The following is a 25,592-nucleotide window of genomic DNA, read 5'->3' on the forward strand; positions in this document are numbered from 1 at the left end:
GCTACTAAAAGGAGTCACAAACTTTTCAGCCGTATGTTGACCTCCATATCTCAAAATTTTTCCGAAGAGCGAGCCGATTGGGGAAGGGCGCCTAACTTGGTGCATTGTGTCCATCTTGCGATCAGACCTTTCGCCACCTTCTTTGTCATTGCATTGCAGTCCTGCCCGCTCTTCATCTCTTGGGCATGGATATGTTCCTGCGTGCACTTTCCACCTTGCGCTGTGTAGTTCCACTTTCTGAACTGACGGTGACCATGGACCACATTCACCTAACATCTAGCACGGTAGCCAGTCCGTTGTGATGGGGCCGCCATGTACCCTGTTGGTTGTAGCCCCCTGACAACACAGGGGTCGCTCTACTGATGCCTGCGTCGCTAACTTCCCACGTATGCCAAGGAGTAGATGCCCATCTCCCTGGGGCATCAGGACTCCCGGCAATGGCCATCCTGCCAGGTGGCTATTGCTGTGGCTGGGTGGCGCCCGTGGGGAGGGCCCTTGGTCGGAGTAGGTGGCATCAGGGCAGATGACCCGCAATGAAGCATGGTATATCATCTCTCGCTGGCGGCCATCCGCCAGCAGTCTCTAAGCGTTCTCGGGCTCAATTTAATGCTCAGAAGTACGATCCAAAAACGTTCCCCTCCTTGGCCACGCTGTGGGAGGAGCCTAAGTCTCAGGATGGAGGTCACAGTTATTCGCCCCGATTCTTAGTTTGCATGAGAGCTGATTGGGAGTCTTTTCTATCCACAAAGCGTCAGTTCTTCGTCGAGCATTTAGAGGACAAGTTTGGGGAGGTGGAGGGCTTGTCCAAAATGGCCTCTGGGTCAGTACTGATACAAATGGCATCCTCCGCCCAGTCACGCTTGTTACTTGCTTGTGACAAGTTGGAGGGTGTTAACGTTACCATTACACCACACAAGAGTTTAAATATCGTCCAGGGTGTTATTTTGCATAGGGATCTACTTTTGCAGTCTGATGATGAGCTGCGTGCCAACTTAGAGCGTAGAAGTGTTCATTTCGTCCAGCGCGTTCATAGGGGTCCAAGGGACAATCAGGTTGCTACCGGTGCCTTCATCTTGGCCTTCGAGGGTGATACATTACCGGAGAAGGTCAAGGTGATGGTCTACCGTTGTGACGTCAAGCCCTATATCCTTCCCCCGATGCAGTGCTTTAAGTGCTGGAAGTTCGGCCATATGTCTTCTCGCTGCACTTCCAGCCTCACATGTCGAGATTGTGGACGCCCATCACATCCCAATACTCCATGTGCCCCGCCTCCCATCTGTGTCAACTGCGGAGAGCAACATTCACCTTGCTCGCCAGACTGCAACGTCTTTCAGAAAGAGCGAAAAATCATGAAATATAAGACCCTGGACCGACTGACCTATACTGAGGCCAAAAGGAAATATGACTGACTCCATCCTGTGAGAATGACATCATCTTACGGAGCTGCTACAATAACTGTGCTAGCCCCATCAGTTTCGAGAATTCCTGCCAGCTCAATGGGCAGTACAACTCCTCCTGCCCCCTTGCCTGTGGCGGTTCTACCCAATTGGTTGCTCCTGCACCACCTACCTTAGGAGCAACATCCTCCCACCCATCGGGGACGTCCGTCCCCGCTTGTCAGCCGGAGAAGCGTCTAACTTCTTCGGCTGCTTTCGCCCGTAAGGGTTCCCTTGGGACCCTCCCTTCCGAGGCTTCCACCAGTGGGAAGGATGATGCCCGACAATGGAATAAGTCCCCACCAGCAGCTGGTCGTAGGGCTTCGCGATCCTCCTCCGTCTCGGAGACTGATTCAGTGAAGCCTTCCCAGCCAGTGAAACCAAAGATTCAGCGAGAGAAGTCCAAGCACAAGACCTCTAAGGTCAAAGAACTTGTGGTGGCACCGCACCCTTCGAGCTCTGCGTCTGAGGATGAGCTCGAGATTCTGGCGTCCGCTGAGGACCTTGATCTCGCTGTTCCCTCAGACGCCATGGAGCAAGTGAACAAGCGGCGTAAATTGCCTTCCCAGTCCCTTCATGCCTTTCTCAGCCATGGACAACACCATCCTCCAGTGGAACTGCAGCGGTTTCTTCCACCATCTAGCTGAGCTCCGCCAACTTATCAGCCTTCACCCTTTCCTCTGCATTGTTCTGCAAGAAACTTGGTTTCCGGAAATGCGAAGCCCCACCCTCCGTGGCTATCGAGGTTATTATAAGAACCGGGCAGCTTATGAAGTGGTGTTTGGTGGCGCCTGCATATATGTCCTGAACTCTCTTCACAGCGAGTCTGTACCTCTACAAACAACTTTAGAGGCTGTCGCTGTTTGGGTGTGGACACCACAGGCTGTTACCGTCTGCAGTCTTTACCTTCCACCGGATGGTGATGTCGCGCAGCATGTCCTGGCTGCTCTGGTAGCCCAATTGCCTCCACCTTTCTTGTTACTGGGCAACTTCAACACCCATAACCCTCTGTGGGGTGGGTCGGTGGCCACAGGTCGAGGCGCCACCATTGAGCATTTTTTGGCACGGCTCGATCTTTCACTTTTAAATGATGATTCCTTCACACACTTCAGTGTGGCGCATGGCACATACTCCACCATTGATCTTTCGATATACAGACCTAGCATCTTACCGTCTGTCCAATGGAGAGTGCATGACGACCTGTGTGGTAGTGACCACTTTCTGATCTTTCTGTCACTGCCACAGCATCACTCTTCTGGGCGCCTTAGCAGGTGGGTTATGAATAAGGCTGATTGGGACTTCTTTCCCTCCGCTGCCACTATTGAGCCTCTCTCTAATGATGACATTGATGCGGTGGTTCAATCGATCACCAGCGCCATCGTTACTGCTGCAGAATCTTCAATTGCCCGTTCTTCTGGATCCCCTCGGAGGAGGACTGTGCCTTGGTGGTTGCCTGAGATCGCTGAGGCGATTAGAGATCGCCAGCGGGCGCTACAGCATCACAAGCGACATCCCTGCATTGAAAACGTCATCACCTTCAAACGGCTGAGTGCGCGGGCCCGCCGCCCTATCCGCCAAAGCAAGCAGGCGTGCTGAGAGTGGTATGTGTCCACCATTGGGCTCCATGTCTCTCCATCGAAGGTCTGGGCAAAAATCCGACGTTTCTATGGCTATCAGACCCCTGTCTGCGTTCCTGCGCTCTCACTGAATGGAGCAGTTTGTACTGACTCTGACGTTATTGCAAACCGCTTGGCAGAGCATTTTGCTCTGATTTCCACTTCTGCGAATTACCCCTGGCCTTCCGCTCCATTAAAGAGCAGATGGAACGTCGGAGCCTTTCGTTTCGCACCCACCATCCAGAATCGTATAATGCTCCCTTCAGTGAGTGGGAATTTCACAGTGCACTTGCCACTTGCCCTGATACCGCTCCTGGACCAGATCGCATCCACTGTCAGATGCTGAAACACCTTTCAGTGGACTGCAAGCAACGCCTCCTCGACCTTTACAACCGTCTCTGGGTCGAGGGTGAGTTTCCGTCGTAATGGCAGGAAAGCATCCCCGTTTTGAAACCGGGCTCCAAGAGCTCTTCGGAGGTGGATAGCTACTGCCCCATTAGCCTCACCAATGTTCTTTGCAAGCTTCTCAAACGTATGGTGAACCGGCGCTTGAATTGGGTACTGGAGTCTCGGTGCCTTCTGGCTCCGTCTCAGGGTGGGTTCCGTAAAGGCTGCTCCACCACTGACAATCTGGTGAGTCTGGAGTTGACCATCCGTACTGCCTTTGCCCGCCGTCAGCATCTGGTCGCTGTCTTTTTCGACATGCGGAAGGCGTATGATACGATGTGGTGTCATCACATACTTTCTACGCTTCATGGATGGGGTCTTCGGGGCCCTCTGCCGAGCTTTATCAAAAATTTTCTGTCGTATCGTACCTTCCACGTGCAAGTCGCGTCCTCTCATAGTTCCTCCCGAGTCCAGGAGAACGGGGTACCACAGGGGTCTGTCCTCAGTGTCTGCCTGTTTTTAATCGCAATAAACAGGCTCGCTGCAGCAGTGGGAAATTCTGTCTCCGCTTCCCTGTATGCTGACGACTTCTGCCTTTACTACAGCTCTACTGGCATTGCAACTGCTGAACGTCAGCTACAGGGCGCTATCCGCAAGGCGCAGTCTTGGGCTGTAGCGCATGGTTTTCAGTTTTCGGCTGCCAAGACCTGCGTTATGCATTTCTGCTGGCGCCGAACAATCCATCCTGAGCCACGGCTTTATCTAGGCGATGACCTTCTTGCTGTGGTGGAGACCCACAGGTTTTTGGGTGTAGTTTTTGATGCCCGGTTAACTTGGCTGCCTCATATTCGGCAGCTTAAACAATTGTGTTGGCGGCATCTAAATGCCCTGAGATGCTTGAGCCACACCTGCTGTGGCGCCGACTGATCTACCCTGTTCCGCCTCTACCAGGTGTTAATCCAGTCCCGTCTGGATTATGGGAGCCTGGCTTACGGCTCAGCATCCCCATCTGCGTTGTGGGTGCTGGACCCAATCCTCCACAGCGGAATACGCCTTTCCACTGGTGCTTTCCGTACCAGCCCTGTGGACAGCATACTAGTGGAGGCAAGTGCCCTCCATTGTGGTTAAGGCGCCAAAAATTACTGGCCGCTTATGCTGCCCATGTTTTTAGCTTGCCCGGGCATCGAAACTATCGTCTCCTGTTCCCGTAATCGGTCGTCCATCTGGCTGAACGTCGTCCCCAGTCAGGTTGTATGATCGCCATCCACGTCAAAGAGCTTCGCTCCAGGCTTTGGGTTTTCACTGTTCCACCTCCTTTTTGGGCCACTTCGTGTATACCCCCATGGTGCGTTCCTCGCCCTTGCCTTCGACTTGACTTGGCACATGACCCGAAGGACTCGGTCCCTCCAGAGGCCTTCCGCCGCCGTTTTTATTCCATCCTGGCCACGTATCAGGGCTCTGGCATTGTTTATACTGACGGCTCGATGGTTGCTGGTCGTGTTGGTTATGTGCTAACTCTAGGGAACCATTCCGAACAACGTTCATTGCCGGCTAGCTCCAGCGTTTACACTGCTGAGCTGGTCGCCATCTTTCGTGCCCTAGAGTATATCCGCTCCTGCTCATGTGAGTCCTTCGTGATCTGTAGCGATTCCCTGAGCGGTTTACGAGCTCTCGACCAGTGTTTCCCTCGTTTTCGTCTCGTGATGGCTATCCATGAGTCCCTGCATACTCTTGCCCGTTGTGGCCGCTCTGTGGTCTTTGTGTGGACCCCCAGTCATGTCGGTATCCCGGGCAATGAACATGTTGACTGCCTGGCCAAACAGGCCACCAGTCAACCCACTCTAGACATTGGCCTCCCGGAGACTGATTAGAGGGCAGTCTTACGCTGCAAAGTTATCTCGCTTTGGGACGCTGAATGGCGAGGTCTGGCCACTCCTAACAAGCTCTGTGCCATCAAGGAGACGACGACTGTGTGGCGTTCCTCCATGCGAGCCAACCGCAGCGACTCTGTTGTCCTTTGTCAGCTCCTTATTGGCCACACCTGGATGATGCACGGTTATTTATTGCGTCGTGAGTACCCGCCTCTGTCGCTGTGGGGCGGTTTTGACAGTGGTGCACATTTTATTGTCTTGTCCGCTTTTAGCTGCGCAAAGGCAGAGCTTTGCGCTGCCTGATACACTCCGTGGCCTTTTATTGATGACCCTGCTATGGCTGGCTTAGTTTTACGTTTTATTCAGGCAGGTGTTTTTTATCGTCTAATCTGAGTGTGTGTTACGTCCTTTTGTGTCGATTCTGGCCTTTGGCCTACGATTTTAGCCTGAGTTTTTAATGTGTTTCTCGGTGGTTGGCTTTTCCTTTTATGTTTCTATGGTCGGCCAACCACTGTCACACTTTGTGTCATTTTAATTTGTTTTGTCTGATCTCTGTCTGAGTATTTCTTGTCCTGTGTCGTCTGACGTCTTTCCTGTTGTTCGTTTTTATTCTCTTTGGGTGATTTTAATTTTTTGGAAAAAGGGACCAATGACCGTCGCAGTCTGGTCCCTTTAATCCCACAAACCAACCAACCTTTATTTTGATAAGTATTTTCCTGATTTCCTATTAATGTAAGCCTAAGCTTGTGGTTGCCAGTTGCGTTACTGCAAGCCAGTTTGGTAACTCATTCCTTACTTTTCTTGTATCCAGCTGCCAGTCTTGAAACAAAAGGCACAGGCGCTCTGCCACTGGGTAAAGCCTCTATACTAATGGTAATCTCATGAAAACCAAACTGTTTCTGTTGATCCAACTTTCTATCCTGGTAGTAAATTCTGAATCTTCTTCCATTTGCCACTGAAATTGCAATGCTTTTTCCTGCAGTATCAGCACAGAAACAAGGAAGACGGTCCTCTTAAATGTTCATGCCACAAAAATTATGCTTCCCCAACTTCTTTTTGACACCTTTTTTGGTTTTGCTTACTTTTGTTGCACCTCTACTAACTTGGGAAGCGCACCACTTCTCAATGTGTGCTCAGTTTTTCTTCCAGTCTCCAACTGTACTTATTCCTATCCCCTAACTCCTAAGCAATAGTATTGGCTGCTACCCCAGAATCCATATCCATTATAGCACAGTGTTTCTGATCTATAGTCATTACGAGGTTTTTTCCTTCTTCGTCTTCATTTGTCACCCATTTCAGACTCTTTAACGAAACCACAAGGGGCCACACAACACACACTCTCTTTCGACTCCTGATATGCAACTGAAGAAGCAAACAACACATGCTTGCCAAATAGTGCTGCTCCTGCCTGTTTTCACTGTCGTTTTGAGCAATAGAGGAGGCCTTCTAAGTATCATTTGCTGAAGAGCCGTTCCAGTAATTTATTCAATATTAATAATACAGTATGTACCTTATAAGTGTTAATTCAGATCTGGTAGAAGTGCAAAAGACACAAAAGACATTTTGAGAGCCCACACAGTATTGTAGCCAACGGCCCCTTTCTAAAGTTTTGGAAAAGTAAAGTACATACAATAAATTAATGCTCATTTTATCACAGAGAATTATTGTTATGATATTATTTAAGTAGGCCGGATAGTGCAAAGGCCGGATAGCCATGAGCTGGATAGTTGAGTCAGCTGTATACTTCTTATATATAATGGGTCATTGCAATATAGTTTCTGTGCTTTGAACAGCTTGAGTCATGAGACATGGTCATATGCTTTTTCAAGAGTTTGGGACCACTTTGATGGAAAATTCAACTTTAAAAATGATGTTACTTGTAATGTTGACACTGGGTGATGAGACAATTAAAAAAATAGACAAGTTCAAGCAATGTGAAGATTCTTCTCACTATTTTTATTTTACTATGTGGGTTAGTGTATCGTGAGTTCTTGCCTTATAGTCAACAAGAAACACTACCTAGAAGTTATGCGTCATTTGCATGAAGCAGTCTGAAGATAACGACCACAATTGTGGCAAAACCACTTCTGGAAATTGCATCACGCCAGTGCTCTCTCTCACATCCAAATGCTTGTTCATGATTTTTTGGCAAAGAACTAAACTATTTTGTTGCCTCAGCCCCTGTATTCGCTGGACATGGCACTTGTAACGTCTTTCAGTTCCCAAGGCTGAAGAGACTCATAAAATGATGAATTTTTGCCACCGTTCATGAGATCAAAATAGAATCGCTGAAGCAGCTGAACATTACAATGAAAAGTGAGTTCCAGAATTGCTTCCAAGATTGGAAAAAGTACTGGCACAAGTGTGTTGTATCAGAAGGGGTTCCTTGGAGGGGACAAAGATATTGATGAATAACTAATGATTCTTTAAGAAAACAAAAATTCCCATTACTATTTGATCACATCTCGTGTACATATGGTAATGCATGGAAATTCAGGTTGAGAATTACAAATTATTTAGGAATAAAGGAGGTGACTGAAAGGCAGAGGCTCTGCATTGTCAATAGGTATGTAAACAAAAGGCACAGAGGCACAAGAAAAAGATCATCATCAGTCCTCTACAAAGTAGTCTCCTTGGTAATGCACACACTTCTCCCAGCACTTCTGTGATTGTTGTGCTTTTACGAATGGTGATCAGCGGGGCTGTTGCATTCTGTGAGATGTCTTGAATCAAACTGGGTTCCTTTCAGGGTCATTTTCAGCTTCAGAAACAGTCAAATGTTGTTACACAGAGTCATGTTGGGGGAGCCAGAAGCCTAACTACCATAGGAATGTTGTGTTTGACGAGGAGAGTCCAAATCAGATGAACAGAATTTGTGAGTGTGCACTATTATGATGGGGCTGCCAAGTTTTAGCGCCCACAGATCTGATCATTTATGCAACATCACATCACATCACAAGGGGGCCAAAAGTCCTCCTGGTCATTCTCCTTTGCAGTGGTTTGGTCTTGTGGTTGATGACGCAACACCCCACGAAAGTTGAAGAAAAAGGTCAACGTGACCTTGACGTTGCTGTGGTCCTGCTGTGCTGCTTTTGTCTCAATGATGTTGGATGTTTCCACTATAATAATGATGTTCAGAAAATTTGAGTTTCATTTTGCATTGTCCAGCATATGCTCCACAATTTCCAGACTGCATTGCTTCTCATCCATTGCCAGCTGTTTTGGTATGAATTTTGCAGGAACTCTACTCATGTACAAATCATTGGCCAAAACTGAATGTACCCGTTCAATGTTCACCCTTTCCATGTTCGCAAGTTTTTGTACTGTGATATGACTGTAGTCCACAAACAAAGTCTGCACGTGCTTAATGACACTGTCTTTCAGCTTGTTGAAGGTCTGTCTGAACTCAGATTGCTGTCCACTGATGTGCTGGCATTTTTAAAGCAGTTGTACCACTTCTTTATCTGTGGATTGCTCCTGAAAGCCTATTGAATCTTGTGAATGGTTTCGACTTGGATATCATCAAGCTTTTGGCAAAATTTGGAACAATATCACTATACAATTCATTCCATAATTTCACAACTTACTGGAATCTGATGAGCACTCATTGCATGTCCTCACTTGTAGGCTGTTCAAGTCTTGGTCCTGCACAAATTTTTATTGTCGTCATTTCATTATACAGCTGATGGTTGTCCACATTTGCAAATGAAAATATATTTAATGTTGAACAATATTTGGTACTTTCTCAACACACCTCATATATGAATGCAACGTGGCACCTGAACAGGCATGAAAAAACTTTGTAAATGTCAACTAATTTCTCTGTCTCTTATACCGGTTAAAATAGTGGATTTCTGTGGGCAGACAAAATTTGAGTATCAGTTGTTGCATGTAATACAGTGTGTACATAAAGTCTGGGAACACTTTCAATTATTTATTGCACAAGAAATATACATTGTACAGATGCCATACATATTGCATTTTGAAGATAAACTCAGAAATTTTTTTTTTTACAAGCATTTGGTTTGTGCACCATGAGTGACTCACCCTGCGGGTCCGAGGGCTAGAATAGGCTCAAGGTATTCCTGCCTGTCGTAAGAGGCGACTAAAAGGAGTCTCTCACTTTTCGGCCCTATGAGTTCAGGTCCCATTCTATGTTTTGGCCTGCCACTTTCAAAATTCTGCAGAAGTGCAGGCCATATGGGGAACGACTCCTTATGTGGTGCACAAGTGCCCTTAGATTCATTCTCCTGAATCTCGTCATGGCTTTGCATCTCCACCTGCAATTCACCTATTTGGGTGAGGACACTTTCTGGGGTATGTCATCTTCTTCCGTTGTCTCTTGTCCTCTTTCACCTCTGTGACAATATTGGATTTCTCTGCACCCAGTATCCAGCATGGTAGCCAATCCATTGCGGTGGGGCCATCGTGTACCAATTTAGTGGTAACCCACTGACAACACAGGGATCGCACTGCTGATGCCTGAGCTGTAAACTCCCCACGTATACTGAGGAGTAGATGCCTGTCTTCCTGGGGCATCAGGACTCCCGGCTACGACCATCATGCCAGTTGGCCTCTGCTGTGGCTAGGTCGCACCTGTGGGGAGAGCCCCTGATCGGAGGGGTAGGCATCATAGTGCATAACACGCAACAAAAAGGACTAAGTCGTCTCATGCTGGTGGCCATATGGCACCAGCGGTCTCTAAGAAGGGCAAGATAGAATACAATGCCTACAGGTATGATCCTAAATTGTTTCCCTCCCTCACTACACCATGGGGGGAACGTACAGCTACAGAATGGAGAGAGCCATATTCTCCTTGATTTTTAGTCTGTAGCAGAACCGATAGGGACTCTTTTTTTCTACTTACTAAGCCTAAATTTTTCATTGAATACCTTGATAATAAGTTTGGAGAAGTGACAGTGCTGTCCAAGATGCAAAATAGCGTAGTCTTGATTCAGATAACATCCCCAGCCCAATCCCGAGCGTTACTCGCCTGTGACAACCTGGGTGATATTCCTGTTTCTGTCACTCCCCATAAAAGCCTCAACAGGGTCCAGGCGTTTATTTTCCATCATGACCTTCTCTCGCAATCTGACGATGAGCTCCATGCCAATTTAGAATGGTGGGTTGTTCATTTCATCTAGCGCATTTACGGGGAACCCAAAGACAACAGGGTTGCTACTGGAGTCTTCATCTTGGCCTTTAAGCATGATTCATTGCCTGAAAAGGTCAAGGTGATAGTTTACCGCTGTGAAGTTAAACCATACGTCCCTCCCCCTATGCGGTACTTTAAGTGCTGGAGGTTCGGGCACATGTCTTTCCGCTGTACTTCGTGCCACATGTCGAGACTGCAGATGTCCACTGCACCCAGATCATCCATGTGCACCACCTCCCACTTGCATCAGCTGTGGAGAGCACTGTTCCCCATGCTCACCAGACTGCCCAGTACTCCAAAAGTAGTGGAAAATCATAGAGTACAAGACTCTGGACCGGTTGACTTACACAGAGGCTAAATGTAAATTCAAAAGATTACACCCCATTCGGTTGACGTCGCCAGCCAGAGTGGCCAAGTGGTTCTAGGTGCTACAGTCTGGAACCGTGCGACCACTACGATCGCAGGTTCGAATCCTGTCTTGGGCATGTATGTGTGTGATTTCCTTAGGTAGTTGGGTTTAAGTAATTCTAAGTTCTAGGGGATTGTTGAACTCAGAGGTTAAGTCCCATAGTGCTCAGAGCCATTTGAACTATTTTTCGGTTGACGTCAACATATGCTGCAGCTACATCACCGTCAACATATTCTGCAGCTACATCACCGTCAACATATGCTGCAGCTACATCACCATCATCGTCCCAAGTGCCAGTGGTTCCTCACTCTGTGCCACGAACAGTGGGCCCTCTGGGTCACCAGAATACATCCACCACCTTGGTGGTAGGGGTCAAATCTTCCTCTGTTGCTCCTAAAGCACCTACTTCAGGAGCAAGTCGTCCCCCCCCCCCCCCTCCCCATCCCCAAAGTCCCCTCACCCCTGCCAGAGAAGCAACAGCCACCTCCAGCTCCTCTCATGCGAAAGGGGTCCCTTGGGGTCCTTTTTCCCAAAGTCTCCACTAATGCCATGGCGGACACTCGCCAGTGGCTCAAGGAGCCAAAAGCTGCTGGATGAAGAGCTTCACAGTCTTCCTCCATGCCTGAAGCTGCTTCGTAGAAATCTTCCCGGCAAGCCCCTAAAGAGAAGCGAGAGAGCAAGCAAACTAAGTAGTAGTCTGCTAAGAAACAGGACCCTCTGGTAACCCCAACACCACCACTCCCTGTCAATTCAGTATCTGAGGAAGCAGTGGAGATCTAGTGTCCCCTGCGGACCTGGATCTCACTGATGCAGTTGCAGGCAGCCAGTGCCCTGAGGCATAACCTGCCTCCTTGTGCACTTCATGCCTTCCCAGCCTCACGATAACGTCATCCTCCAGTGGAATTGCGGCCGTTTTTTTCCACCACCTGGCTGAGCTATGGCAACTGTTAAGCTTTACACCTGCATTTTGCATTGCCCTCCAGGAAACCAGGTTCCCGGCACTGCAGACCCCTGCCCTCCGTGGCTATAAGGGATATTACAAGAACTGTAGCAACTATAATAGTGTGTCAGGCGGAGTTTGTGTCTATGTCCTGAACTAAGTATGCATAGAGCCTTCGCCCCTTCAAACCCCTCTTGAAGCTGTGGCTGTCAGTATGAGGACACAGGAAATAACTGTCTGCAACGTGTATCTTCCTCCAGATGGTGCAGTACCCCTGAATGTATTGGCTGCACTGATCGATCAACCCCCTAAACTTTTCCTTCTTTTGGGAGATTTTAAAGCTCATAACCCCTTGTGGTGTGGCATAGTTCTTACTGGCCTAGGCAGAGATGTCAAAAATTTACTGTCACAACTTGACCTCTGCTTCTTAAATACTGGGCTGCCACACATTTCAGTGTGGCACATGGAACATATTCGGCTATTGATCTCTCTGTTTGCAGTCCTGGCCTTCTCCCATCTATCCCCTGAAGAGCACATGACGACCTGTGTGGTAGTGACAACTTCCCCATCTTCTTGTCACTGCCACAGCGTCAGGCCCACAGACATCTATCCAGTTGGGCTTTAAACAAGACAGACTGGGAATCCTTCACCTCTGCTGTCTCCATTGAATCTCCCTCACATGGTAACATCGATGTGGTGGTTGAACAGGTAACTACAATGATCGTTTCTATGGCAGAAAACGCGATCCCTTGTTCTTTATGGTGCCCCTGGCAAAAGACAGTCCCTTGGTGGTTGGCGGAAGTCGCTGAAGCAATTAAGAAGCATCGGGGAGCTCTACAGCGGCATAAGCAGCACCCTTTCCTGGAGCACCTCATAACCTTTAAAAGGCTTCGTGCCCATGTTCACCAGCTTATCAAAAGGCAGAAACAGGAGTGTTGGGAGAGGTACGTGTTGACCATTGCGTGCCATACGTCACCTTCCTAAGTCTGGGCAAAGATCAAATGAGTTTTTGGATACCAGACCACAACAGGTGTTCTCGGTGTTAACATAAATGGCTTGTCATCTATCGACGTAAACACCATTGCCGAGCACTTTGCTGAGAACTATGTTCGCACCTCTGCATTGGAGAATTACCCTCCAGCCTTTCGCTCTCTAAAACAGCGGATGGAAGGGAAAGCCCTCTTGTTCACTACACGCCTCAGTGAACCCTATAATGCCCCATTTAGAGAGTGGTGGCTCCTTAGTGTCCTTGCACATTGCCCCGACAAAGCTCCTGGGCCCAATCAGATCCATAGTTAGATGATTAAACATCTGTCGTTTGACTGCAAGTGATATATCCTCATGATCTTCAACCGGATCTGGTTCGATGACGTCTCTCCATCGCACAGGTGGGAGAGCACCATCATATCAGTTCTCAAACCTGGAGAAAACCTGCTTGATGTGGATAGCTATCGGCCCACCAGCCTCACCAACCTTCTTTGTAAGCTGTTGGAATATATGGCGTGTCGACGGTTGCGTTGGGTCGGGTCCTGGAGTCACGTGGCCTACTGGCTCCTTGCCAGGGTGGCTGCCGCCTGGGTCGTTTACCACTGATAATCTTATGTTCCTCGAGTCTGTCATCTGAACAGTCTTTTCCAGATGCCATCACATTGTTCCCATCCTTTTTGATTTACAAAAAGCGTATGACACCACCTGCTGATGTCATACCCTTGGCACAATATATAACTGGCGTATCTGAGGCCTGCTCCTGATTTTTATCCAGAATTTCCTATTGCTTTGTACTTTCCATGTCCAAGTTGGTGGCTCCCATAATCCCTCCCCCCCCTCCCCCAATATCCAGGAGAATTGGGGTCCTGGAGCTCTGTATTGAGTGTATCTCTATTTTTAGTGGCCATTAACAGTCTAACAGCAGCTGTAGGGCTGTCTGTCTCACCCTCTCTGAATACAGACGACTTCTGCATTTTGTAGGGCTTCACCAGTACTGGTGTTGAGTGGCACCTACAGGGAGCCATCCACAAGGCACAGTCATGGGCAGAGTCATGTGTCATTCACTTCTGTTGGCATCGTACTGTTCATCTGGAAACAGAACTTTGCCTTACTGATGATCCCCTCACTGTAGTGGAGAGATATTGATTTTTAGGGCTGGTTATTGATGCTCGATTGACTTGGCTTCCTCACCTTCATCAGCTTAAGCAGAAGTGCTGACAGCACCTGAATGTCCTCCACTGCCTGAGCAACACCAACTGGGATGCATATCGCTCTACGCTGCTTCAGCTATACAGAGCCCTTGTTCAATCCCGGCTTGACAATGGGAGTCTGGTTTATGGTTCAGCGGCACCCTCAGCACTGTGTTTACTCGACCCAGTGCACCACTTTGGCATTCAGCTAGCAACGGGAGCTTTTAGGACAAGTCCGGTGACCAGCATCCTTGCAGAGGCTAGAGTCCCTCCATTGTAGGTCAGGCATGCACAACTGCTCACCAGTTACGTTGCACATGTTCGTAGTTCTCCTGCTCATCCGAATTACCGTCTCTTTTTCCCACCCACAGCGGTTTATCTCCTGCATCGGCAGCCCAGGTCAGGGTTTGCAGTTGCAGTTAATGTCTGATTCCTTCTATATGAACTGGAGTCCTTGCCTTTACCACCTGTACTCAAGGTTGAATCGTGCACACCTAGGCCGCAGTAACGCCTGTATCTTTCACATGACCTAAAAGCGCAGTTCATCCCACGGCTCTCCGCTGTCACTTCATCTCGATTCTTGACACGTACCGAGGCCATGAAGTGCTATACACCAATGGCTGATGGTCATGTAGGCTTTGTGTATGTCCATATTGAACAGCATTCCTTGCCCGATGGCTGCAGTGTTTTCAGATGGCTCTGAGCACTATGGGACTTAACTTCTGAGGGCATCGGTCCCCTAGAACTTAGAACAACTTAAACCTAACTAACCTTAGCACATTACACCCATGCCCGAGGCAGGCTTCGAAACTGCGACCGTAGTGGTCACGTGGTTCCAGACTGTAGCGCCTAGAACCGCTCGGCCGCCCTGGCTGGCACAGTGTTTTCACTGCAGAGCTGCTGGCTTTATTTCGTGCTCTTGAGCACATCCATTCATGCCCTAGGGAGTCGTTTCTTCTGTGTTCTGACTCCATGAGCAGCCGAAAAGTTATCGACCAGTGCTACCCTTGTCATTCTTTGCTAGCGACCGGTCGTTCAGTGGTGTTTGTGTGGACCCCAGGACATGTCGGAATCCCAGGTAACGAACTTGCTAACAGACTGGCCAGATAGGCTACATGGAAACCGCTTATGAAGATTGGCATTCCAAAAACTGACCTGTGTTTGCTTTTATATCACCAGGTTTTTCATCCTTGGGAGACATAATGGCGTAGTCTCAGTATGCATAACAAACTGTGTGCAATTACAGAGATGGCAGTCTCCATGCGGGCCTCTAGTCGGGACTCTGTGGTTCTCTGCAGGCATTGGCCTCACTTGGGTGACCCATGGTTACCTCCTGTGCCATGAAGACCACCTGAGTGTCAGTGCGGCACCAAGTTGACAGTGGCTCATATTCTGGTGCACTGTCCCATTTTGACTGCCCAGTGACGAAATCTTTGGTTACCAGATTCGGTGCTGCTAATTTTATCTGACAGTTTTATGTTTGATTCATGAGAGTGGGTTTTATCATTTGATCTAAATTTTAGCGCATGTCCTTTGTCCCTGTGTATCCTCCACCCTTGTGCTTTTAGGGTGGAGTTTTAGTGTGGTGCAGAGTGGGCTGGCTTCTCCTTTTTATTCTCATTGTCAGTCAGCAATGGTAATCTGTTTTGTCGTTTTAATCTCTCTTACCTATTTCTTGCTTTTTTGTGCTTTTCATCTCCCTTTTTTCCATTTAAGTGTGTGTTGTCGTTGTTGTGGTTTTTCCTTTCTCTCCATTTTGTGTTGTCAGTCTTGCTTGTTTTATTCTCGACCTTGTGACATTGTTTTATTCGGAAAAAGGGGCTGATGACCTAGCTGTTTGGTCACTTTCCCCCTCTTTTAAACCAACCAACCAACCATGGTTGACCTGGCAGATATCAATACGGTAATCGAACTCTTGCCATACCTGTCCCAGCATGACATCATCAACTATGGCAGTCGCTTCCCATATTCCCTCCCGGAGCTCTGCTACATCACATGTTAGAGGCAGTACATTTACCATATCTTTAATGTGTCCCCATGGAAAAAAGTCAAATTAAATGAGATCTGGTAGTCAGGGAGGCCATTTCATGAAACAGCTGTCCCCTTCTGTGGCACGGGTGATCCTTCAATGCGGCAGCTCTGTGTTCAGGTGCCCACGAATTTCATGATGAAAATGGGGTGGAGCCCCATCGTGCTGAAAGATGAACGGAGATTCTGATTGCATTTGAGGCATCAGCCATTGCTGCATCATGTCCATGTAGGCTCTCTGTGAAGAAGAATGGCCCGTACAGTTTTCAACTTGACAAAGTCCAAAAAACAATTAGATTAAGTTCAATGCATTCGTGTGGATGCTTTGTACCCCATATTCAACAATTATGCCTGTTCACTTTCCTATTGGTGTGAAAAGTGGCTTCATCACTAAAAATTAAGCAATCAACAATGCCGTCACATTCTTATTCTGTTTTTATAACTGCGAACAAAACTGAAAAGCTTGGCTTTTTCATCGTCATTGAGCTTCTGCACTAGCTCCAATTTGAATGATTTGATCTTCTGCCGCAAGACTTTCCACACTTTTATTGGAGCCATTTTGAGTTCATGGGATGCACAACACACTGATTTCTTTGGACTCCTAATGAATGTCTCTTGTACATGCTCCACATTCACTTCACTCACATTGGGACGTCCGCTTCTCTTTGCCAGGCACAAGCAAACCGGTCATAACAAATTTGTTGTGCCAGTGGTAAGTGACCTTCCTTGTTGGTGGGTTCTTACCGTACTGGGTTCTAAACATCTGTTGAACAGCTGTAGCGCACTTGTTTTTGTCAAACTCCAACACACACAACGCTGCTCCGCACCTGAACTCACCATGCTGACAACTAGCATTGACTATTGGCAAAGTACTGAACTACGCTGTGGTGGTGCACATGAAAAAAAAACTTTCAGGGTTTCTCTTTAAAATGACATACGTATGATATCTGTACAATATTTGGTTCTTGTGCAATAAATAATTGAAATTGTTCCTGGACTTAATTACACTCTGTATATGGATCATGCCAAAGTTTTCATTACCAATAAGTTCTCATTACATGAAAGAAGACCTAATTCAGTACTTGGCTGTTTATTTCTTCATAGGAAAGAAAAATTATTACAGGAAAAGCAGCAAATTTCACATGACCATCACACAGTGGTACAGCAATTAATGCATCAAGAGAGCAAATTGAAAGAGCTCGTTAATAAGAGAAAACAAATACAAGAAATTGTGCAGAATCGGCAGGCACTCGGTGCACGCATTAAGATGAAGCAAAATCACATAAATTCACTTGAAAAGAATAAGATTAATATTGAAGAAGAAGAAGAAAAGTTCAAAAAGACTGTTAAGGTGAGTGTTATTCAGACCTTTATGATAATGGATTTGTATGATCTTTCTGGTTTGATTTTCTATTTCAGATTATGATGATTTTGAGATGTATTGGGAGACATATGTAGCTTTGTATTTTTCAGAATACTTTTGACATTTTGATATGATCAGTTAATTTTTGAGCCGAAATTCTCATATAAACACACTAGTTTAATGACAGAGTTGTAATGGTAAATTTAGGTAATTACAGGTAAGCACTTTTTGCTGTAAATGTTTTTTCATGATTTGAAATGTTGTTTCCATTTCTCCCTCTCATACTTCCAAGGCTTCTTTATGTGCCTCATTAGCTGTAACCCATTTACACAAGTATTTAAAGCCATCGATAAGTTCTGATGTTCCGTATAAGGTGTTAAATTAAGTTTCATTGACTTTGATATGTGACTTTATTTCTGTTCTTTCAAAAGATACTTGCAGTTGATTTGTTCTGCCACTTACTTCAGAATATTAATTTGTTTTGCTGCTATTTCAGAATATTCTGTCATTATACGTATATCGTTTGCAAAAGTTGTATAGTCTTCTTCCAGGCCATTCTTCTTAGCCCCAATCCTTAAAGGTTTAAACAGACTCCTTGCACCATTCTTGTACTATTTTATCATGTAACGAAGATGAGTAGTGGTAATCCATCTTCCAGTTGAACACTTGTTCTGATTACAAAGGGTTTAGAGAAACTTTGTAGAAATTTTATTTTGGTCTCTGTGCTAATGTTACTTCATAGTAGTTTTTCATTAAGTCCCATTTCAGCCATTATGTTAAGTAGTGCATAATGGTCGATATTCGTTGTGGTCTTCAGTCCAGAGACAGGTTCGATGCAGCTCTCCATGCTACTATCTCCTGTTCCAGCTTCTTCATCTCCCAGTACCTACTGCAACCTACATCCTTCTGAATCTGTTCAGTGTATTCATCTCTTGGTCTCCCTCTACGATTTTTACCCTCCACGCTGCCTTCCAGTACTAAATTGGTGATCCCTTGATGCCTCAGAACATGTCCTACCAACCGATCCCTTCTTCTAGTCAAGTTGTGCCACAAACTTCTCTTCTCCCCCAATTCTATTCCATACTTCCTCATTAGTTATGTGATCTACCCATCTAATCTTCAGCATTCTTCTGTAGCACCACATTTGGAAAGCTTCCATTCTCTTCTTGTCCAAACTATTCATTGTCCACGTTTCACTTCCATACAAGTCTACACAGTATACAAATACTTTCAGAAATGACTTCGTGACACTTAAATCTATTCTCGATGTTAACAAATTTCTCTTCTTCAGAAACACTTTCCATGCCATTTCCAGTCTACATTTTATATCCTCACTACTTCAACCATCCTCAGTTATTTTGCTTCCCAAATAGCAAAACTCCTTTACGACTTTAAGCAATTCATTTACTAATCTAATTCCCGCAGTATCACCTGATTTAATTCGGCTGCATTCCATTATCCTTGTTTTGCTTTTGTTGATGTTCATCTTATCTCCTACTTTCAAGACACTGTCCATTCCATTCAGCTGCTCTTCCAGGTCCTTTGTTGTCTCTGACAGACTTACAATGTCATCGGTGAACCTCAAAGTCTGTATTTCTTCTAGATGGATTTTAATTCATACTCTGAATTTTCCTTTTGTTTCCTTTACTGCTTGCTCAATATACAGATTGAATAACATCGGGGATAGGCTACAATGCTGTCTCACTCCCTTCCCAACCACTGCTTCCCATTCATGCCCCTCAACTCTTATAACCGCCATCTGGTCTCTTTACGAATTGTAAATAGCTTTTCGCTCTGCGTATTTTACCCCTGCCACCTTCAGAATTACAGTCAATGTTGTCAAAACCTTTCTCTAAGTTTACAAATGCTAGAAATGAAGGTTTGTCTTTCCTTAATCTATTTTCTAAGATAAGTTGTAGGATCAGTATTGCCTCAAGTGTTCCAACATTTCTACAGAATCCAAACTGATCTTCCCCGAGTTCAGCTTCTACCAGTTTTTCCATTTGTCTGTAAAGAATTCATGTTAGTATTTTGCAGCTATGGCTTATTAAGCTGATAGTTCAGTAATTTTCACATCTGTCAACTCCTGCTTGCTTTGGGATTGGAATTATTATATTCTTCTTGAAGTCTGAGGGTATTTCGCCTGTCTCATACATCTTGCTCACCAGATGGTAGAGTTTTGTCATGGCTGGCTCTCCCAAGGCTATCAGTAATTCTAATGGAATGTTGTCTACTCTGGGGCCTTGTTTCGACTCAGGTCTTTCAGTGCTCTGTCAAACTCTTCACGCAGTATCGTATCTCCCATTTCATCTTCATCTACATCCTCTTCCATTTCCATAGTATTGTCCTCAAGTACATTGCCCTTGTATAGACCCTCTATATACTCCTTCCACCTTTCTGCTTTCCCTTCTTTACTTCGAACTGGGTTTCCATCTGAGCTCTTGATTTTCATACAAGTGGTTCCCTTTTCTCCAAAGGTCTCTTTAATTTTCCTGTAGGCAGTATCTATCTTACCCGTGGTGAGATAAGCCTCTACATCCTTACATTTGTCCTTTAGCCATCCCTGCTTAGCCATTTTGCACTTCCTGTCGATCTCATTTTTGAGACGTTTGTATTCCTTTTTGCCTGCTTCATTTACTGCATTTTTATATTTTCTCCTTTCATCAATTAAATTCAATATCTCTTCTGTTACCCAAGGATTTCTATTAGTCTTTTTTCTTTCTTTTTTTTAACCTATTTGATCCACTGCTACCTTCAGTATTTCATCTCTCAAAGCTACCCATTCTTCTTCTGCTGTATTTCATTCCCCCCCCCCCCCTCCCCGTTCTTGTCAATTGTTCCCTAATGCTCTCCCTCTAGCTCTCTACAACCTCTGGTTCTTTCAGTTTATCCAGGTCCCATCTCCTCAAATTCCCACCTTTCTGCAGTTTCTTCTGTTTTAATCTACAGTTCATAACCAATAGATTGTGGTCAGAGTCTACATCTGCCCCTGAAATCTCTTACAATTTAAAACCTGGTTCCTAAATCTCTGTCTTACAATTATATAGTCTATCTGATACCTTCTAGTGTCTCCAGGAGTCTTCCATGTATACAACCTTCTTTTATGATTCTTTAACCAAGTGTTAGCTATGATTAATTTATGCTCTGTGAAAAATTCTACCCGTTGGCTTCCTCGTTCATTCCTTACTCCCATTCCATATTCACCTACTACGTTTCCCACTCTTCCTTTTCCTACTATCGAATTCCAGTCCCCCAAGGCTATTAAATTTTCGTCTCCCTTCACTATCTGAATAATTTCTTTTATCTCATCATACATTTCATCAATCTCTTCGTCATCTGCAGATCTAGTTGGCATATAAACTTGTACTACTGTGGTAGGTGTGGGCTTCGTATCTATCTTGGCCACTATAATGCGTTCACTATGCTGTTTGTAGTAGCTTACCCGCATTCCTATTTCCCTTTTCATTATTAAACCTACTCCTGCATTACCCATATTTGATTTTGTGTTTATAACCCTGTATTCACCTGACCAAAAGCCTTGTTCCTCCTGCCACCGAACTTCACTAATTCCCGCTATATCTAACTTTATCCTATCCATTCCCCTTTCTAAATTTTCTAACCTACCTGCCCGATTAAGGGATCTGACATTCCATGCTCCGATCCGTAGAACGCCAATTTTCTTTCTCCTGATAACAACGTTCTCCTGAATAGTCCCCGCCCAGAGATCCAAATGGGCGACTATTTTAGCTTCGGAATATTTTACCCAAGAGGACGCCATCATCATTTAACCATACAGTAAAGCTGCATTTCCTCAGGAAAAATTACGGCTGTAGTTTCCCCTCTTGCCTTCAGCCATTTGTAGTACCAGCACAGCAAGGCCGTTTTGGTTAGTGTTACAAGGCCAGATCAGTCAATCATCCAGAACGTTTCCCCTGCAACTACTGAAAAGGCTGCTGCCCCTCTTCAGGAACCACGCGTTTGTCTGGCCTCTCAACAGATACCCCTCCAATGTGGTTGCACCTACGGTATGGCTATCTGTATTGCTGAGGCACGCAAGCCTACCCCCCCCCCCCCTCCCCCCCCCCCCCCCAACGGAAAGGTCTATGATTCATGGCGGGGGTACATAGTCATACGGCTTTTTGAAATGTATGAAGGCAGAAGCATATTGTCTTCCTGTTAGCATATAGTATCTTATCAATGAGTTTATGCTTAGTTTGTTGTTACAGTTGCTTTAAGTGGATGGTGACAGGATTTGTATGTTAGTGGGAGTAATGAAATGCCACAATAATTTTTCACCTCATTAGTGTTTCCTCTCTCACGAAGATGATGAATCAAGTCTATAACTTCCAGCCATCCTTTAGTTCTTCTTTCTTTCGTATGTTTACTGTGGTTTTGTACGAAACATGTATTCCTTTTTTAGGTGCAAGCATCTGTACTTCTGCTGTAATGTAATTTCCATCAATAGCTTTGCTGTTTTTTAGCCTCTTGGTACTGTATTTTATCTCATTGCAGTCGAGGAGAGGGGAGAGTCCATTCTTATCTCTTGGTTTAATTAGTTTTTATAGCTTAGAAATTTCTTAAACTATTTAGCAAGTATTTAATGGTTTTTCTCATTTGATTTTACTAAAGTTTAACCTTTCCTTTGATTACAGAGAGGAGATGGGGATTGTATTATCTTTTTAAATTTTTTATAAAATTCATGAGACTCGTTTTGTTAACAGTTTTGTTCTATTGTGTTGGGTAATTCCCCCTTTCATCCTTATCTTCTCGCTTCATTTTTGCTTTGTTGTTGAATTTGAAAAATGACCCAGGCTCAATTTTTATTGCGTGTGTGGTATTTTCTTCAAGAAAAGAAATAACCCTTCAGTGCTTGTTTGCTGTTATCAAATTACTTGGTATGTTTTCTTCTTGAGGCCTTCCATATCTTTTGTCGTCTGTGCCAACTGAACTTCCGTATTTTCAAAGTCTTTATCTACTAGTCAAGCTGGCTTTTTAAATTCATGTGCATTTTCTTTTAGTTTCTTGCTGTCGAATCAGGATACAGCTGTTGGGTTGCTCTTTTAGTTAAGAAAAATGAATCTGAACTTTATTATTGAAAAGAAAGATGTGAGTTTATATTTATCCCCATTTGGTTTAGACATTCATTATTTCTCAACTATACCTTAAAGATACAACTACAAGGTTTATTTGGAACTCTCCTATTGCTGTCATGAGTCATTGCCATTGTTTGGTTCCTAAGCAGATGTTTAAAATGTGTTAGTTTAAAATTATACTTGTCATAATTTTTTGAACTTTTTTGTGAACCTAACACTATTCCTATACTTCGTTTCCCATCCAACTTGTGCATTAAAATCACCTTATTATTTCTTTACTTGGTGTCCCGGAATTTTTTCCTTTCACAACCATTTTCCAGCATATGTCTTATTCTTAGAAATGCTTCTAATTTTTATTATTTGTTTGGGCATGGGAATTAATAAGTGTATGTTTTGTTTTCACTGCACCATCTTAGCAAACAGTGTCCATCACTTCTAGGTTCGAAGTTTGAGACAGGCCTAAGGATGTTCATTATCACTCTTCTTTGGCTCTGCTTTTAAGGAAATTTCTTCATTCATAAAGCAGTTTTATTGCAGTTCTATTAAGTGCTCTTTAGTCAGCTGCTTCATAAAAAATGGTGACCTAGAAAGTTATAAGTATAACTGTATAAGATTGTTGTACACTTAAAGATTTCCAAGACACACTAACTCACCTTTTGCATGAGACTCCCTGCCCCTTAGAATCCAATTGGTTGCTTATATTGTATTTTGGTGAGTTTAGATTCCTTTAAAGAGTTACCTCATGTGTTACTAATTTGTTTTCTTTGCGCCATCACACTGTACAGTGTAAGTTTGCTTAAGAGTAATTACTATTTCCTAATAAAACCAGGATTATCACTCATGAAGTACTCCGATTTTGCCATCTGTATTAATGACTTCTTCATACCAGCCCTCCTCATTTATCCTGATGAGAACCAGTAACAGCAGTACCATGTTAATCCACCCAGGAATACTGCAGTGGGTAACAGAAAATAAAAAATTATGTAATAATAATAATTATTAAGATTATTATTCTTCGTAACTATTCTGTAATGTTATTATTAACATTATTAATCTTTCTTGCAATTGTCACCCACTCTTTGCAATTATCAGGGATGTTTAAACTAATGGGAGCAAAAATTAAAGCTTCTAATTTATGAACTCTATTTTTTTTCTTTTGGGTTTTCTTTGTAGCTTAATCTCCTCAACCTTCTTGGAACATTTGGTTGGTAATACTCATTATTTCACAAGGAGGTTAACTTTCCTAGCAAATAAAATTGTATTTCTATTAGTATTTATTTGTGGCACTGGAATAAAAGTTGATTTCTTTTTTCAGAAAATAATTTTAGATGCTTTCAACAGTGAAAGTAAATCCCACGAAACTCTAAAAGAATATGTGGAATTGATGAACAACTTAAGGCTGCTTCAGTATGAGACAGAAGACACTGCAGCTGAAGTGGAAAGGTATCAGCATGATGCTCAGGAAATAAAGCAGAAATGTTTAGAACTTGAGGTACTTGTTAAGCTATACTAAGTTTGCTGTACTTCTATTACATATTTACAAGTTACTTTGTTTACTTTTCTTCTTTGTTCTTGTGAATGCATGGCAAATTTTGCACAAGAATTGTACTGAGACTTGCAGTTTGCTCAGCAACAGCATTCAGTACTTTATTCTTTGGTGAGGAGTGGTCATTCTTTTTATTATTAACTACATACTGTTCCTATTACCTCACTTGTAGAGGTTAATTTAAGAACTACAAGACACTGTTAATCTGGCACTTGCCTTGCCTGTAATCAGCAGTTGGTCTGCTCAAGAGAAGGCTGAAGTTCCACGAACATCTGAAGGTTTGTTATCCAGTGTTGATTCACTATGAATTGACTGTTTGCAATAGTTATTAATAATAGTGGAACTCACTTTCAAATCCACTGGTCCATCAGAATTTAGCCATGCTCAAAGTTGGTGATATTAACAGCTTTCTCAATACTGTGTGTTAGGGGGTCATACACCCTTGCAGCCTTTTTTGGTGTTTCTTGTACTATAGGGCGGAAGATTTTTATGGAAAACCTGGAGATCTAAGAGAATTACATTTTACCTGGAAAAATGAAAGAAATCTCAGGCAATTTCATTAAATCTCTGAAAATTCTGCATTTTTCTTGAGCAAAAATCACAAGTTTTAAAATGCTTAATATTTCAAATTCTGTAAATTACATGAATATTATTCTATATAAATTATCAATTTTTTAAAAACCATGGTTAAACTTCTGGTTAGGAAAGAAAAGGCATTATTGTGATTTGACACCCCCCCCCCCCCCCCCCCCTCCGCCCTCTCACCGCATTAATTTATCAGGAGCTTCTTTTGACAGTATCAACCTTATCTTATCTGGAAGTGTCTCTTTCAAGTTTGAATAGCCGCCCTCCACTGCATCACATACTCTGTGTGTTAACACTGGTGCACTATTTCATACAGAAGAGGGAGGGTTGTAATGTTTTGTATGGCTAATATTATATTGTCCAGATAATCTTATTTTTATAAATATTATATGGAGGAAATACAGCTAGGGTGACACAGTTAAGATTCGGGGCTCCTGTTAGGATAGTGATTGAAATCTCCTATTGACCATACATATTTTGGTTTTTGATGGTTTCCCCAACTTGGTTATCATTTATAGAACTGAGCAGAGATAAGACACATTTTTTTGTGTGTTTAAGGAAAACTCAACTTTAATCTCCTTTTCCTTCAGTTTATTAAAACAGTGTATCGATTCCTTTCAGATATTGCAATTTGTGTAAACATTGTTTACTTCCGGATTCACAAGTTCACTTAGTTTTTCTCTTGTGCAATCACTTTGTCGTACTTGAAATTGTTGTAAAAATCAAACAATGGAAAATCCAGGATGGAATGTAACAATATTATGAAAAGAAAAGTTACTACTCACTAGATAGTAGAGTTACTACTCACCATATAGTAGAGTTGCTACTTGCCATACAGCGGAGATGGAGAGTCACACATAGACGCAACAAAAAGACTGTCACAAATAAAGCTTTTGGCCAGTAAGGGACATTAACACTCTGAGTTAACGGGCGGAGTGATGACCATCGGATCCCGAGTTGTTTTTGGTTTTTCTTCCGAATAGTTT

At 44.1% G+C, this 25,592-nt stretch overlaps 1 protein-coding gene across 2 annotated transcripts in view; it reads left to right on the top strand.

Moving 5' to 3' along the window:
* LOC126365856 (structural maintenance of chromosomes protein 5) overlaps positions 1-25,592 on the top strand; it is a 164,427-nt gene that overhangs the window by 123,290 nt on the left and 15,545 nt on the right. For both annotated transcript variants that reach the window (XM_050008519.1, XM_050008521.1), the window contains 2 exons: positions 17,124-17,370; positions 23,791-23,967. In XM_050008519.1, coding sequence (XP_049864476.1) covers positions 17,124-17,370; positions 23,791-23,967 — 424 coding nt within the window. The remainder of the gene's footprint in view (positions 1-17,123; positions 17,371-23,790; positions 23,968-25,592) is intronic.

This window comes from Schistocerca gregaria, chromosome 4 (assembly GCF_023897955.1).
Source record: "Schistocerca gregaria isolate iqSchGreg1 chromosome 4, iqSchGreg1.2, whole genome shotgun sequence".
Taxonomy (NCBI): domain Eukaryota; kingdom Metazoa; phylum Arthropoda; class Insecta; order Orthoptera; family Acrididae; genus Schistocerca; species Schistocerca gregaria.